At 36.6% G+C, this 15,518-nt stretch overlaps 2 protein-coding genes across 7 annotated transcripts; both read right to left on the minus strand.

Annotated features, from left to right (window-relative positions):
- Positions 1–496: 496 nt before the first annotated feature.
- Positions 497–3,201, minus strand: LOC117925846 (transcription factor TCP4-like). Of its 5 annotated transcripts, none has more exons than XM_034844956.1 (3): positions 3,182–3,201; positions 981–2,482; positions 497–828 (listed from the first exon to the last, which is right to left on the minus strand). In XM_034844956.1, exon 2 carries the CDS (start codon positions 1,986–1,988, stop codon positions 1,002–1,004), a length of 987 nt encoding a protein of 328 aa, XP_034700847.1. In that variant the 5' UTR covers positions 1,989–2,482; positions 3,182–3,201; the 3' UTR covers positions 497–828; positions 981–1,001. The 5 variants fall into 5 exon arrangements, with proteins under 5 accessions (XP_034700847.1, XP_034700850.1, XP_034700845.1 ...); XM_034844959.1 differs by lacking the exon at positions 3,182–3,201 and adding an exon at positions 2,930–3,114 and having other exon boundaries at positions 981–2,423; XM_034844954.1 differs by lacking the exon at positions 3,182–3,201 and adding an exon at positions 2,930–3,114.
- Positions 3,202–4,497: 1,296 nt separating this feature from the next.
- On the minus strand, positions 4,498–13,052 carry LOC117926373. Of its 2 annotated transcripts, none has more exons than XM_034845462.1 (3): positions 11,811–13,052; positions 11,642–11,735; positions 4,498–4,566 (listed from the first exon to the last, which is right to left on the minus strand). In XM_034845462.1, the coding sequence occupies exons 1-3, from the start codon at positions 12,012–12,014 to the stop codon at positions 4,523–4,525; spliced, it is 342 nt and encodes a 113-aa protein (XP_034701353.1). In that variant the 5' UTR covers positions 12,015–13,052; the 3' UTR covers positions 4,498–4,522. The 2 variants fall into 2 exon arrangements, with proteins under 2 accessions (XP_034701353.1, XP_034701354.1); XM_034845463.1 differs by lacking the exon at positions 4,498–4,566 and adding an exon at positions 7,956–8,166.
- Positions 13,053–15,518: the final 2,466 nt, after the last annotated feature.

Raw genomic sequence — 15,518 nt, forward strand, 5'->3', positions numbered from 1 at the left:
TGAGATTTTCAGTTAAACCAAGTTTCTATCACTTGGGAAGACAACTGCAAATAGAAGATCTTCTTCCCAAACTACTCAAAAACCAGATGCCCAATTGGCAAATGATGCAATGATCTTCAGTTTTGTCATTAGTAGAAGAGAAAGGCTATTCATTGTATATCAGATTGGTTCCATTAACTCAGATTAAGCAGCACAAAAGGAGAAAAATTGACATGAATGCTCATGGAAAAAGTATAGTTTTCACTCTATGACAGAAGCAAAAAACGACTCTAAAAGAGGGGTCTAGAATTTTGGAAGAGAAATTAAAACCAACCTTCCAGCAGTGCTCAGGGAAAAAGACTTCAGCAGCACCTCCAATATCTCCACTTGGAGGGTTTGTGGAAACATATTCATTTTCCTTTGTGGGACAAATGGAACATTTCTTCCCATCACATGGGAGGAGAAATCAAAATGGGGGCAGACTCTGTTACTCTGATTCAGATTGAGCAACACCAAATTGATCAACACATCTGTCATTTTTCCACTAGATTTATGCTAAAAAGTGCATATGCAACAAGAACCACAAGGACAGTTTTCTACACTATAAAAACAGAGCAATTGCCAAAGCATCATGTTTCAAAGTTTTAACGCTGATATTAGGCAGCAATGCAAACAAGTAGAGAAAAACATCAAAAGAAACTAGCAAGGAAATCTAATTAAATACAAAATTTTTCTTTTTGAATTCAACTAGATATCTTCTTCCTTGGTAGACCAATGAATTGACTGAAGCTCATCCTCTTGGTCGCATTGAATTTGGTCATTGGTCACCATGAAAGCCTAGAGAAAATCCTGAAAGAACATTGAAAGGAAGGGGTAGATTATTTCCATGGGAAATAGTATCCAAGGACTCATTTATTTTGATGGAAAATTGTTTCTGGTTGGAAGTATTTTCCATCAAAACAAATCAGTTAGGAAATGTGCATCGTGAGAAGTTAAATTACCTGTTGGATGAAAAAGTGTATTCAGTGATGAGAGTTGGGGGAGGAAGAGGATGGCCTATCTGAGACCACGCTATGCTCCTCCTCACCCTGAATTCGTGCTGGAATTCGAAAACCTGGGACTCCATCTGGCACAAACCTGCCATCAGAGAGTGAAGATTGATGCATTGCCCCAGAAGCAATAGGAAGCTCATTCCAAGCACGAACAGCAGGAGCAAAACTGGACTGAAGGGGTCCCCTCTGTGAAAATTCTGAGCCTTGGCTCAGCAATGTTGGTGGCTGTGGCTGTGGCATTGGCATTGGAGGTGAGTTAAACATAAACCCAAATCCACCGCGACTCTCTGAATCTCCACCACCTCCTCCCCAACTCACCATTCTCTGGAAATTAGTCTCATACCCAACTTGTGCTGCACTAGCAAAAAGGTTCTTGTGGTTGGACTCCCCATCTGGGTCTTGGAAAGAATGAAGAGATAGACAAAGATCTTCGTTATGATGGTTGCTATCAGGCGGGTAGTTCTGATAATTGATTGAGGAAGTCCCTGAACTAGTGGGAAAGAAAGATTTCATAGTGTCAGCAATGGAATCAGAGTCCAGAGGTGGTGCAATGAAGGCAGAATCATTGCTTGGGTTTTCACCAACCCCACCCCCACGACCCAATGGAGGGAACACATAATTGGACTCCTGGGACTGCTGAGCCATGCCTATGTCGCTAGTCCCAGCACTGGCATTGGGGTCCTGGGCAATGGGGTGCCATGGTGGTAGCTCAGCAAGCTTGTCTATGGAAGATTTTGCCTTCTTGATTAGCCAATCTACGGCTTTGCTGGGCCTGTCATAGCCCAGCCGATCCTGCACATCATAGAATTGAATGGCTGTGTGGGCTGATAAACGAACCCTGCGGTCCCTAGGACCTTTTGCAGTGTAGACCTTGCTATGCCGGTCTTTCCGCCCTGTGGACCGCACAATGTGGCCTCCTTGGACTTGCACTATCTCTCCCCCTCCAGCACTCTTCATTCCAATGATGTTTCTATGCTTAGCATATTCAATGCTTTGCTCCAAAGGTTGTCTGCTGCTGGGCAGGGGTGTTTGGTGAGTGTCTATGGCTTCACCATGCTGTTGTTGGGGCTGAAGTAGTTGAAAATGTTGATTGGCGTTGTATGTGGCTTGAACTTGCCCCTGTGCCTCTAGAGGTGCTGTTTGGTTTATACTTTGATGGAAAGGCCTTGGGTGCTGCTGATTCCTTGGGAAATCCAGATTCCTACTCTTCTGCTTTTCCTATTCCAAACCTTTTTTGATTTGTTACAGTGCTTTTCTCTTTAGTATTCTATTCACCGTTTGCTTTGCTTTCTACACTTCTCCTGTTATTGCTTGTTGATCTTAATCTGCAACTCCCACCACTCTGAGACCTGATACTCCTGCGGTTGTTGCTGCTGCTGATCCCAAAAAACCCTGACATTCAACTCTCCAGATTCCATCACCCAATAACAACACCAAATCCAAAACCCAGACTGAAAATACAAACAAACCCAGAAATTATTATCATTATTATTCTATGCAATTTTTGTCTTTTTTTTTTTTTTTTTTACTATCTCATCTATCTTTATCTCTGCATACACTTAAGCAGACAAGAATAAATGCTCTAAGATGGTGGGTTTCTCTATGCAGGCACAAAAATCTGCCCAAACAAGAAGCAAAAACAAACAACAGTAATAATAAAGAAAAGGCAAACAAATACAGGAAGAAAACCAAGAATCACACTTCTCAAGTACTTTGATGATAATACTCACTGGAACAACAGGAAACAAAAAAAAATGGAAAATCTTGAAGCACTAACCACAAAAGGTTTTGAGGAAAACACTGAATGGGGCTTTGCCCCTTTGGTCTGAAGAGATTTGATGTTGGAAGACGAGGGTGAAGAAGTGGAAGGAATGGTAAATAAGGGGAAAATTTTCTACCTTGGCCTAGGTGGGCTGCTGTTGTTGTGTTGGTGCTCCTGCTCTGGGTGACAGAGTTGGGTCAGAGAGAGGATTAAAAGTGTTTTTTGTTATCTGAGCCCCCCTTCTCATGCCCACAAAGGAGACAGCAAGTCACAAAAACCCCAAATAAAGGAGATGAAAATTTCAAAAGAAAAAAAAAAAAAAAAAAAAAACTTCAGTTGTCAATATAAATAATAGTAATGAATTACGATAATTGAATTGAATGGGCACCTCTCTCCCACCCACTCCTTGAGAAGCATTGATAATGATCCCCAAACAGCTTGCGTGGTTTCGCGCCCCCCCCCCCCCCCCTGTACTTATTTAGTTTCACAAAAGAGAAATATTGTTTCACCAAAAAGAAAGTACAAACATCCTCCCCAGCCCCCCACACCCAGCTTTCTCAGCATCCCCATCAGCATTTTGTACTCTTACCATCCCTTCAAACCCACACTTCATACCCCCTTTTCCTCTCTCTTCTTTTCAAGATTTACATTAAATTTCTCATCTTAGATGAGTACACAAAGAAGTGAAAGCTTTTTCAACTGTTACAGATTTTGAATGGATAGAATGCCTCTATTTTAATATGCTTTTTTTTTTGTATGACTACATTATTAAACCATACTCACTGGAAGACAGACAAACTAATATAATATAAATTCAATATCAAATTTCTATGGTAATGATACTTGAGATGAGTCAAACCCTCTAAACATTATACATGATCAGGAGTTCAAATGGGTAGTGATTATTGTAATGGAATGGTATCTAAGTTGTCTTACCATATATATTTCTGTGGTTGTCACTTGTCCTAGACAAATCATACCCAACAACTTGACTTGATAATCATCATGGACTACATTAGAGGGTCTCACTCTTAAAAATTTTTGAGCATGTTTGGATAACTTTTGACTTTTTCATTTAATTTAAAATTGCAGTTGCAATCGACATCTTACTCATAATTATTAAAAAGTAATATTAATATCATAAAAGTTTTATAAAATATGAAAATCCCATAATAAGTCTCACCTTAAAATTTGGGAGTGATGAACACGAAAAGACTTACCCCGATTATATTCCCCATTTCCCTTAAGAGAAGAAAAACCCAAAATCATATCTTCCATTTAGTTGGGGAAGAAAAGGCAAAAAGATAAAAAGAGGGAAAAATCTTTTTTTGAAATTCCACTACTTTGGACATTCAAAATTCTTCCATAAAGAAAGGTACAAAAATTCCCACCTCTTTCTTTGCATATTTCCCTTTATTTTGACCAATTTTTATTCCCCTACTAAAGGTACACTAGAAAAAATAATGGTTAAAATGATCAACTTTGTAATTGTTAACTTTTGGTTTGGCAGGACTTGGAAGCTTTCCACCTTGCCTCCAAAGAGGCAGCATGGTGTACCACTCGCCAAATTGATTACTCCAAAGAAAAAAATAAAGTATAGTATATATAAATATGCCTTTTGGGGACTACTTGCCTATATATGATTGAAATATTGATGACAATTCCTAGTGAAAGGGAGTGCTCTCTCCCTCTCATTCATACATTTTTTTTTTTTTTTTTATTCAAACCCCTACTCTGTCATCGTGCGCCGTCCATCTCTTCCCCTTCTGACATCTGGCAAAATAAATAAATAAATGTTCAATAAAAAAATTGTGACAAATCCCCAAGAAAACTCCATGACAAGAAGCATTTTTTAATATGAATTAAATATTGTTGGATGGAAAAGTGCAAGGCGGCTCATGGAGGTTTTTCAACCGTACCCACAGATTGTGCTAAAGGGAAAAAGTGAATTAATATTTAAAGCCACAAAAGCATGCAGGTTAAGACAAAACCAAAAAAATAAAAAAATAAAAATATAATAAAAATATAAAATATAAAATATAAAAAAATAAAAATTTCCAAGCAAAAAGAAGAAAAAAGAAAAGGATAATATATTTATATCTAAGATAATTGGGCAAGTGGGCATGGTGCCCTCAATTTTCCCACGTGACGGGGTGTAATTATTGTGTTATCATAATATTTCAATTTAATGTAATTTGAACAATCTATTTAATCCAAAAGTTTAGAATGAGACAATCATATACTTCAATGGATATTTAAAAAAAAATTAAAATGAGAGTTGTAGAATATAAATTTTTTTATTATTTTTAAAAGTGAAGGCACTTCTTATTTTTTTTATAAATTATCACAATTTCATATACAAAATTAACTAAATATGCAACCATTTTTATCTTCTAAATAAAAAAAATTAAGGTATTAATTTTTTAGTCAAAATTAAAATTAATAGCAGAACGACATAATTTATATCTAAATGAACCGTGATTCTTGATTTGATTGACCTTTAAACAAGATGGGGTTTTATTCAAATTTGAAAAAAGATTGGCAATTTAGAACAATTTTTAAAATATTATTATTATAGAATATATAGATGTTATATATCCATACCTATAAAAATATGCATAGTCTATGGACAAGAATAAGTATTTTATTTAGAGAAAATGATACTACTAATTTAGAAGAATTCAATTAATAGATGGAAATTTTAAGAAATTATCATGTAGGGTATAGGAATATGTTCCCATCAATATAGCAATGGTTCATACTAGAATTGCTTAATCATAATTTGTTATGAGGATTGAATCAAGCAAATTTGAGTAACCAAAAGTCCAAATTTCTTTATTTTATTGCCCAATATTGTAACATTTGTTTAGAATTTATTTTGATGGAGGCAAATTTCTTATGCTTAATCAAATTCTATTTTTTTTCCTTTTTGTACAAACATTTAATTAACATAAAACACTTTTTAAAAGCAAAATTTTTTACTTATGGTATCAAAAAGATGCAAGACAAAAACGTAAAATCAATAAAATCTCGTCATATGTGTATTTAGATTTCATTACTTTGTATCTTAGTCTCATTACTTATAACTTGATCTCATCTTTTATATCTTTCTTTCTAATAGTGAAAAAACGGGAATTTCATATATTCCTTTTGAATTTTTTGTTTTTTTATTATTTTTATCACTGACACAATCCTTCAAAACTGTTTTTAATTCCATTACACAGAGCAATTTAAGGCTGTGGGCAATTAAATGAAAATGCTTTCCTTTATGGGCTAAGAAAGGTGGGATGGTTCCCCTATAGGGTCCCCATTTAATTTTGACATCTCCACCATTCAATGCCCTCACCTAGTTGTATTATTGTATATTAGGCCTAGTACAGCCCATTAGATGCCATGATTTGAACCTTTTTCTTCCACATTTGGTAATTTCACTCAACTTGGGTAAGTATTTCCCTTTATCAAACAGGCATTAATATTCCACAAAATCAATTATGGTGGAAGTATTACCCTTTAAAATATGATGGGATAAAAGCGTTTATATCATAATTAGTCTCCAGTGTCCTTGATCATGAAATATGAGTTGACTGTGGATTTGATCCAGAAATATCTGCAACATGTGGCAATGGAAGCACTGGGGTCTCAAGACCCACCATTGATTGCGACATATCAGAAAATTATAAGCCTAAAAAACTGAAAATTGTTTGTGCAGTGCCTCGTTTGTACCATCCATGAAACAAATGGAATAAGATGATGGTGAATCATCATGTTGTATGTTCAAAGTTTTCACATTCATCTATGCACTTAAAAGTTTTTTTTTTTTTTTTTTTTGGTATCTTGCCTAGATCATAGCATGATTTTGGGTTGAAATTTTGATGGGCATTGAAGAGATAGAAGATGATTGTAATGGGAAATGACAAAGTTGACAAAGAAACGGGGAAGAAAGAAAAGAGAAAGAGAGGAAGAGGAAGAAAGAAGGGGGAATGGGAAAGTAGAGAGAGGAAGATAAGAGGGTGAGGTACAGTACATGGAGGGCATGCAGAGCTGCAATCCTAGAAAAAGGACAATAGCAGGGAGGCTCTGAGCGATGTCTGTGAAAAATGTGAAAGTCTCCAATCAAGCTCGTGATCCAAGATGATCAATATCCACTGAAATTCTGGGTGTATCTTGTGTGTGTGTGACAGAGACTCTATCAATGCGATTTATCATCATCTCTCTCTCTCTCACTGGTTTTGCTGATGTTGCTTTCATAACAGCTTTGTGGCTCTCTGCCTATGTTTATGACTCTCTAATTATAAGCCACCCATCTACAGATGAAAGATGAATGAAGGCCGCATTCACACTATTTCTATTTAGCCTTTTTTCACCGCTATGGGGCCACCATCTTTCATTCTGTATCATATGATATCAACTTACTTCAGTAACCAGAAAACCCACTTCCCCTGCACATTTTCATGGGATTTGTATTTCCTATCAAGCTATCACATATGTAATAAAGAGAATATGTGGACAAAGTTGAGGTTCAAACAACCAACACTTCTTTCTAAAGCCAAGGGTCCCCACTAAAGAGGTGGTTCATTGATACCCAAGGGATATGAAAGAGCTTCATTCTCTGTTTCTACCTACACCTCAAAAATTATATTCAAATCTCTACTTCCTCTGGGTAACCCTAATTATAGTTTTGGATCATGAGATAGCTTGTCTTAAGTTATGGGTTACTTCAAAAGTTTAAGTTGTTGGAAAATTAGCCAACAATACACACTCCTAGTTAGTTAAGTATCAGATTTAAATTTTTGTCTAATTGACTTTGTTTCTGACCCCTTTTCATGGTTCCTATTTAAAATTAGTGCCTCATTGAACTAAAAAGGTTTAAGTTTAATATTTGACTTGGCATCCTGGTCCCCTTTCCTGGTTCATATTTAGAAGGGATTAAGTTTCATTATCTAATGGACAATACTCTTAAGAGGTTGTCCACAATTTATAGCATTTGAATGACTAGAATCACCCACTTCTAAAACAGTCTCATTAGGAGTTGGCCCCCCAACAATTCTTCAAATGACTCTGCTTCTATATTGGAGTAGACCAGGGCATTGACATATGACAACCAGTGTATTCATTTAAGAAACAAAAAGGAAAAACCTGTAACTTGCTTAACAATTGATGGCACATCTGGGCCATGCGTAACTTTACAGTTAGAATAAATGCAAATGAAATGAAATGAAAGAGAGTTTGTTTTGACAGCTCTATCCCAACGTTTTGAACAGTCTAATTCAACAAAATGGAATCAAGCAACTTTTCATATACAACTTTGGAGTTTTTGGCTTTTACTTACACCTCCTTTTCTCACTTTTCCCTTCATTCACATGCTCCACTTGGCTGCAATAGGGGACAGAAGAAAAAGAAAGAAAACATTTAACCCTAAGGCAAACCATTGCAGTCCACACAGTTTTAAGATCAATCCAAAGTTCTCTTTACACAAAAGAGAAGTTTTGAGACCTGTTGATCTAGTTTTGATTAGGAATCTTGATCAAGTAGTCCAAGCAATTCGACAATGCACATGTTGTCGTAGTCACCATTGATGCACTATTGTACAGCCTACTAATTGATTACCCATGGATGCACAACCAATCAAATAATGTCCCACTCGCAGCAGTATCACTGCCCCACATCTGCACATAGCACACATCTAGTTCTAAGAGGGAATAGAAGAAGAAGATCACCTTTGGTTGTTGATGTTGAGAGAGTTTATAGTGGTTATTTTTTCTAAGAGATTTCAATGAAAAATATGGTTGACACTCAGAGAGCACATTGCCCTTTGCTCACATGAAGATCTGGTTGCGACATTCATTGGAGGTAGCTGTTGAGATCATGGAGATGACTTTAGCCCAACATGCACCCATCCTACCTATTATAGAACAGTTGAGGTTTGAAGCAACTTAATGGAACAATGGCTTTCACTAAAATGTTCTACCAATTTGGGAAGCCAGTTCAAATCAGTGGTTTCAGCTTTGGCAATCAAAGGGCAATGGTAACTGAGAAGGATGACTACTACTTGAGAGTTCAAGACTCTTTAGGGGTGTTAATGGAACTGATTGGATGGCTCTAAAGCCATACACTTAGGGTTCTTAGTTCTTACACCCTTTTGCAGACAAAAAAAGTCTTAACAATGGAAAGTATTTATTGCACCAAGAAAATGAATGGCACTGAATGGACTAATAACACTTGGGTGAAACATAATGTTCCCAAAGCTAAGAGCCCAAGTAAAACCATGAAGGTGCTGTAACAAATCTTATGGCTCTGAGGGGTGGAGATCGTCACAATCATGTTAATAGTGGATCCAGTACTTTCCTCATTGGTGACTGTGACCTAGCAAGTTGAGCAAGAGGGGGTGTCCACGTCCTAGACCTTCAGCCATGATAATGATGGTATGCTCCTTTTCTATTTTGTAGATCAACTTTCAAACATTCTCTAGTTCTTTTCACAACCAAGCGAAGCTACACAAGCCTCTCCTTTAAGGAAGGGAAAATGTGGGGTGGGCAGTGAGAATTTTGAACAAGCAACAGTTTTTCACAGTGAAAGGTATGAGGAAAAGCAATTACACCAAAATCATATTATCAGAAAAGAGATTACTAGAGATTTTGAGATCAGCAAAGCTACATATAGCATTGACTTATTCCTATAAGTTTAAATTTCTGGAGCAAATAATCCCTAGGAGTGCTGACGTGCTGGGCGGTAGGCGTGCAACTCATGATGTCCCGGCTTGCTGGGAGATAGCGGATTTCTGTCCTACCTCAAATGAGGTCATTGCTTAGCCAATCCCCTCATTTTGATTGCTTATATATTCTTTTATTTTGATTTTGATTTTGATAGTGAAAGTTAGGAATCATGAAAGCAATTCAAGGAAAGTCATTCCATTCATAACTTGCTTTCTTTCTCTTTCTCCTTCTGTCCTCATCCTTTTTGAGCTGTATCTGTCACTATGCATTAAACAATAGCTAGCAGACATAAATTGGACTTGAATACATACTGGCTGTAGCTTTTAACACAACAAGTTGCACCACTAGATCCAAAGTTTTTGCACTTTTTTAAAACTCATTTTTATTTACCATTATGGATAGCGATACAGTTTACATTGCATAGATAACAAGCTAAACATGTCGCTACCCTCTCAACTGCATGATATGTACAGCTGGCACTTGAATTTGGTAACTGGTTGGAATAGATTCAGGTCAACCTACTTAATAAATAGGTTGTGATGGCAATTAAAAAACAAGAATTTTTTTTTAAATTTTCTTTTACTTTTATGTTTTTCAGTTGTCGTTATTCATTTATTTACCTTTTTTCTCTTGATTTTTATTATAGGCCTGGCAGTTGAACCTTTCGACTCTTGAACCAGGGCCATTCAGTTTAACCCTGTTTATGTCTAGGGACACTTACAAGGAGCATGTCTAATGAGGAAAAGGCAAAGATTGAATTTACCAGCATAGCTTCTATAAGATGTCATAGATTCAGCCAATTCCCAGCATAGCTTCTATAAGATGTCAAAGATTCAGCCAATTTTCTATGAGCTTAGGTGACAAGATCAAGTATAGAAGTTCAGGGCAAGCTTTCTTAGGCAGCAATGGCCAACCATAAGGGTACCAAGATATAAATCTAGTAACCGAATGAGCAGGTCCTTATGTCAATCTAATGGATTTTGTGTAGGGATTTAATCAACAAAATTCAAAAACCAAAAGGTTTCTCATCCTCTGTCCTTAATTTATGTAAACATATTTCATATAAATTCCAAGTGTGCCTCCTTGCTACTCTATTTCGTAGGGCAACATGCTGCAACTGTCAAGCATGGATCTATTTTTGAGGTGTTGGAAATCATCATTGAAATGGGAATTTTAGCTTAGGGCAACACGCTGCAACTTTCAAGCATGGATCTATTTTTGAGGTGTTGGAAATGAACATTGAAATGGGAATGTTAGCTTAGGGCACCATGCTGCAACTTTCAAGCATGGATCTATTTTTGAGGTGTTGGAAGTCAACATTGAAATGGGAATTTTAGCTTAGGGCAACATGCTGCAACTTTCAAGCATGGATCTATTTTTGAGGTGTTGGAAGTCAACATTGAAATGGGAATTTTAGCTTAGGGCAGCATGCTGCAACTTTCAAGCATGGATCTATTTTTGAGGTGTTGGAAATCAACATTGAAATGGGAATTTTAGCTTAGGGCAGCATGCTGCAACTTTCAAGCATGGATCTATTTTTGAGGTGTTGGAAATCAACATTGAAATGGGAATTTTAGCTTAGGGCAGCATGCTGCAACTTTCAAGCATGGATCTATTTTTGAGGTGTTGGAAATCAACATTGAAATGGGAATTTTAGCTTGTCATTTTTATCACATCCTGGAACATGTTATGTTGTTTTCCTCTTTAAGAGAGCATTTTAATTGTGTTGGCTTTTCTTTTTTTTTCTTTGCACCTACTTCAGAGAACTGTTGTTTCAGGGTTTATAAAAATGACCAATTCCTAATTTCTGGATAGTTTCGGTTCAACAATGGTTGAATGGTATTCTTTTAGCAAAGAGCAAATGGTAATGCTGGAAAATCTTCTCCATAAAACAGATAAACCATATTCTGAATGAAACAAAGCAGCAATACCACAAAGGGAAGCCTTCAACTAAATGAAGAGCTCTCAAGGAGGCTGTTCCAAATACTACGCACAGAATTGCAACCAAAATTAGCTTTAAAAGAAGAAGCAGTTCAATGGGAATCATTAAAAGGGTGAAGAAGTTACCAACACTGAAAATTGGTAAATTACTTCTAAAGGAAAATGGATAACAGGTTTAATGAGTTTGATATAACCTGATAGAGAACATTTGCTTCCCAAGAGTACAAGGGTGTAAGCTTCCGTCAGGACATCTGTAGCTGCTTCTTCATGCTCCAGAAAAGACCTTACCTTCAATAGAACAGAGATCAAATCAACAAACATGTCACATGGAAAAGGCTCTACCCCTTACTATACAAGACTTACCAAACATCCCTTTACACATTGACAGGCCCCAGAAGATGAATCAGCAAGAAAACTGCCACATCCCCAACTTAGTTGGAAACTTAGGGATACAAGCCAAATGGTCAATTTGCTTTTGATAACATTTAAAGCCACAAATCCAAACGTGACAAAACAGGAATCATAATAGAGTTGGGCCACCAGAAGGATGGCAGAAAGTTGATACATCTTCAAAACCTAGAAGGATCCAAGTATAAAGGATGGTTTTGTTCCCTTGTGGATTCCAAATAACCCCTTCAATCTATCAGCACATTCCAAACAAACATTTTAAATTCAAATATTCCCACACTTTGAAATGCACTTTGAGATCCAATCTCACCATTAAAGATTAAGCAAGAGGGGAACTCATGCACTTCTCTCAGTGAGAAAAATCCATCTTTGTAGGAATAACATGTTCCAAGAGGTTTGCTTCCTGCAATTCCTTATTTTGATCTCACAAAGCTTCTCTGGATGCACTTCAAACCCCACAAAAAATTTCTTCAACTATTAGATGCATGAATGAATGAGAGTAGATGGACAAGAGTTAGTAGGCATGAAGTGTGAACTAGAATTATCTCTTGTTACTGAGAAGAGTTCCATGGAATTGGCAGGGCATTTGCATGCCCCACAGAAGTTGAATGGACTGGTAAATTTACATGCAATTTTAAGTAGAATTTGTCTTTCTCTCATTACTTGTAATCTGAACAGAGATGGGTCATCTGGTAACCTCAATCAGTAAAAAACAAGGAATCCTTCTGAAGAAGGTGTCATGACATTGATGAATATATCCAAAAATCTATAGGATATTCTGGGTGCAAATCAAATGGCTCACCAACTATTTTCAGAAACTAAACCCAGTCACTGATTTTGGCCCCCATTTACCCATGACCCACTGGCTGGAATGAAGAAAAGCAAAAGAGGGGGGAAAAAGTGGTTGTCGGGTTGAGAGCGGCTGAGGAGGCATTGTTGGGCCCGTGGAGTACTGGCTCGTTGTCCTTCCACCGAAGGGAGCGGGAGGTGTACGCTGCTCTGTGAACCCAGCCTCACGCGGTGCCCTCCACTCTAGGAACCACGTTCCCCAACCCTTCGGCTGGGTCACAAGGTTCAAACTCCCCACTTGGAACGGGCAAGCCAATGTCTCAAACCCCAGCGGACCCTACCTCTCCAGCCAAACCAACCTTCAACCACATTGATGCCCTCACTCGAGTCACAAGCCCACGTTACCTGGCCCGGCGTTTCAGTGAATTAAACTGAAGCCCATTTAAACAATTCATTTTTCATATTTATTTTCGATGTGGGACAGCTGGGGAATTGTTCAGCCAAATGAACAAGTTTTAACATGTTTTGGCTCCCTCCACTGGCGCCCAATTTTTTATTTTTTTCATATGGACACAGTCAAAAGTCAAAACCCCAAATTCAAATGGCTGTGAAGTGGGAAAATTTATTAGTCTTTTGAGCCACCTCCATTTTTGGGCAAGTCCTGAAATTCAAAACTTCCCTCTTGCCCCTCTCACCAATGAAAATTTGACCTATAACCCAAAATTCAAACCAAGATCCAAGCACCAATGAAAATACTTGTCCCTCTCCAGACCAAACCCAAGTGGAAGAACTCAATTTAGGAGAACCTTCAAATCATCCCTCCAAAATACAGCCCATTGCATTGCATTTGGCCATTTACAAATACCTCAATCCCCTCCACCCCCACTTCATCATCTCTCCTCCAAAGATCAGAAACAGTGGCCATGGCTCTTTGTGAATGCAAGAACAAAGAGAACATCCCTCCTTTCTCTTCAGGGCAAACCGACCCTGTTCTTGGAACCACCCCATTCTCCACCAAAACTATCAGGAGAAGATTCAGGAAGCCTCTTGCTGATATTACCAACCTCTACAACTCCTCACCTCAATCAGCTTCAGCTTCCCGCAGTGATTCTCAACTTCCTCAATCCGTATCAGTCTCTGCACCAAATTTCAGAAAGAGAAAAGCAGTTGATGATACTGATTCAATGCAATGTACCCTTTTTAAGACATTGAGGAGGAATTTCAGATAGTTTTTTGTTTGTTTGTTTGTTTTTTCCTAAAATTTCTTTTCTGCTCTATATAAAATTGTTAAGCGAAATGGAGTTGAGGAGTTTATCTCTTGTTCTTAGCCCAAAATTTATACTATATATTTGATTTGTATCTAAGGGTGAATTTCTTTAATAAAATACTAACGTTTTTAGAATTTGATCGGTCATTAAATTGAAAAAGTTACAATTTCACAGTTTACTGGTCGAACCAACAGTCGAACCACGATCAAGTGATGTCATAAATATATATTTTATTATTAAAATTTTAAAAAATAATAAATTCTATCTAAATTTTAACAATATATACTTTATTTATTGAGTTTTTTCACAAAGTCTTTTATCCATAGATGTCAATCAACCCAATATTTTCAATAATTTTAATAAATTAAAATTTTAATGTGCAATAAATAAAACAAAAACAAAAAATATTAAATATATCATTACAATTATAATCAACAAAAAAATTAAGAAATTGAATGTTAAGATATTATATATAAAACATAAAAATTAAAATTTTAAAAACAAAAATAGAAGGTGAGCAGGTGTCGATGCGAGCGCACAAGGGGTACTTTGTTTTGGGAAAGGAGAGGAAGGGGGTGAGGGGATTTTGTAGTTGTTGGGGGGAGGGGAGGGGGAGTGTTGCTAATGGGATGACACTCCAATGGCAGTAATGGGCTTTACAACGTTTTTGGGGAGAGAGGAGGGAGGGAGGGAAAGGAAGGAAAATGATCTTTTATACATATCAAAACGACGTTGTTTTGATGCTGGGAAAAAATATATATATAAAAAAAAAAGGTTGAATTGAACGGTTCAAAAAGAATCGGTCAGTTTATCTGATTCACCAATCAGATTGCCGATTCAACCGATTCAACACTTTCCGATCAAATTCGTTGGACCGAACCAAAACTTTGATCGACCGATCCAGTCTGATTTCTAAAATCATGAAAAATACACATACAATCTCAACATTTCATTTTCTTTTAACAACTAAGAAAGTGAGAGGAACTGGATTTCATCCCTTATATTTAACCTAAATGAAAGGTTAATTGAAATAATGTTAAGTGAAAGTGTTGTGTTGATTTGAGAATAAGTTTGATTGGTGAAACTTTAATTAGAAGAAATTTTTCAGCTCCATTTCTTAGGAAAATTAGGGCTACAATATAAAATCAAAGTACCTTGCTACAATTAATATGGTGTATAGGTGGACCTTGATTTTGTTTCTAGATAAGTGGGATGCCATGCAATAAATAAATAAATTTATAGTGTAATAGGGTTTTCAAGATATATGAATATTTTATTATTATTTTAATGGATTATATAAACCTATGAGTGTTTTAATTAGGTTGACAATTTCGGATAAAATTCTTAATTGTCTCCTAACTCGAATCTTCGAAATTCTCCCTTGAATTACTTGTCTAATGGAAAACTTTAAGATATTCAAAGCACTTATAGATTAAAGATAAAATCGAATTAATTGAGTTTTTCAAATTATTGATTATTTTTTCTTTTTAAGAAGCTTGAGGAGACTTGGGCAATAGTGTTTTTATTAAGTATTTTTGTACCTTATTCCAACATGTATCTAGATTTATGTAGGATGAATCCATGTACTCTTGGATATTTTTTTGAT

This window comes from Vitis riparia, chromosome 12 (assembly GCF_004353265.1).
Source record: "Vitis riparia cultivar Riparia Gloire de Montpellier isolate 1030 chromosome 12, EGFV_Vit.rip_1.0, whole genome shotgun sequence".
NCBI lineage: Eukaryota > Viridiplantae > Streptophyta > Magnoliopsida > Vitales > Vitaceae > Vitis > Vitis riparia.

Excerpts from the sequence above, each read along its gene's own strand:
- LOC117925846 (XM_034844956.1), bottom strand. The coding sequence starts at position 1,988 with ATGAAGAGTGCTGGAGGGGGAGAGATAGTGCAAGTCCAAGGAGGCCAC.
- LOC117926373 (XM_034845462.1), bottom strand. The coding sequence starts at position 12,014 with ATGTATCAACTTTCTGCCATCCTTCTGGTGGCCCAACTCTATTATGAT. Across the intron at positions 11,736-11,810 it reads AATGTGTAAAGGGATGTTTG|GTAAGGTCTTTTCTGGAGCA; the intron begins GTAAGTCTTGTA and ends GTTCTATTGAAG. Across the intron at positions 4,567-11,641 it reads AAGCAAATGTTCTCTATCAG|ATGTCAGAAGGGGAAGAGAT; the intron begins GTTATATCAAAC and ends TTATTTTGCCAG.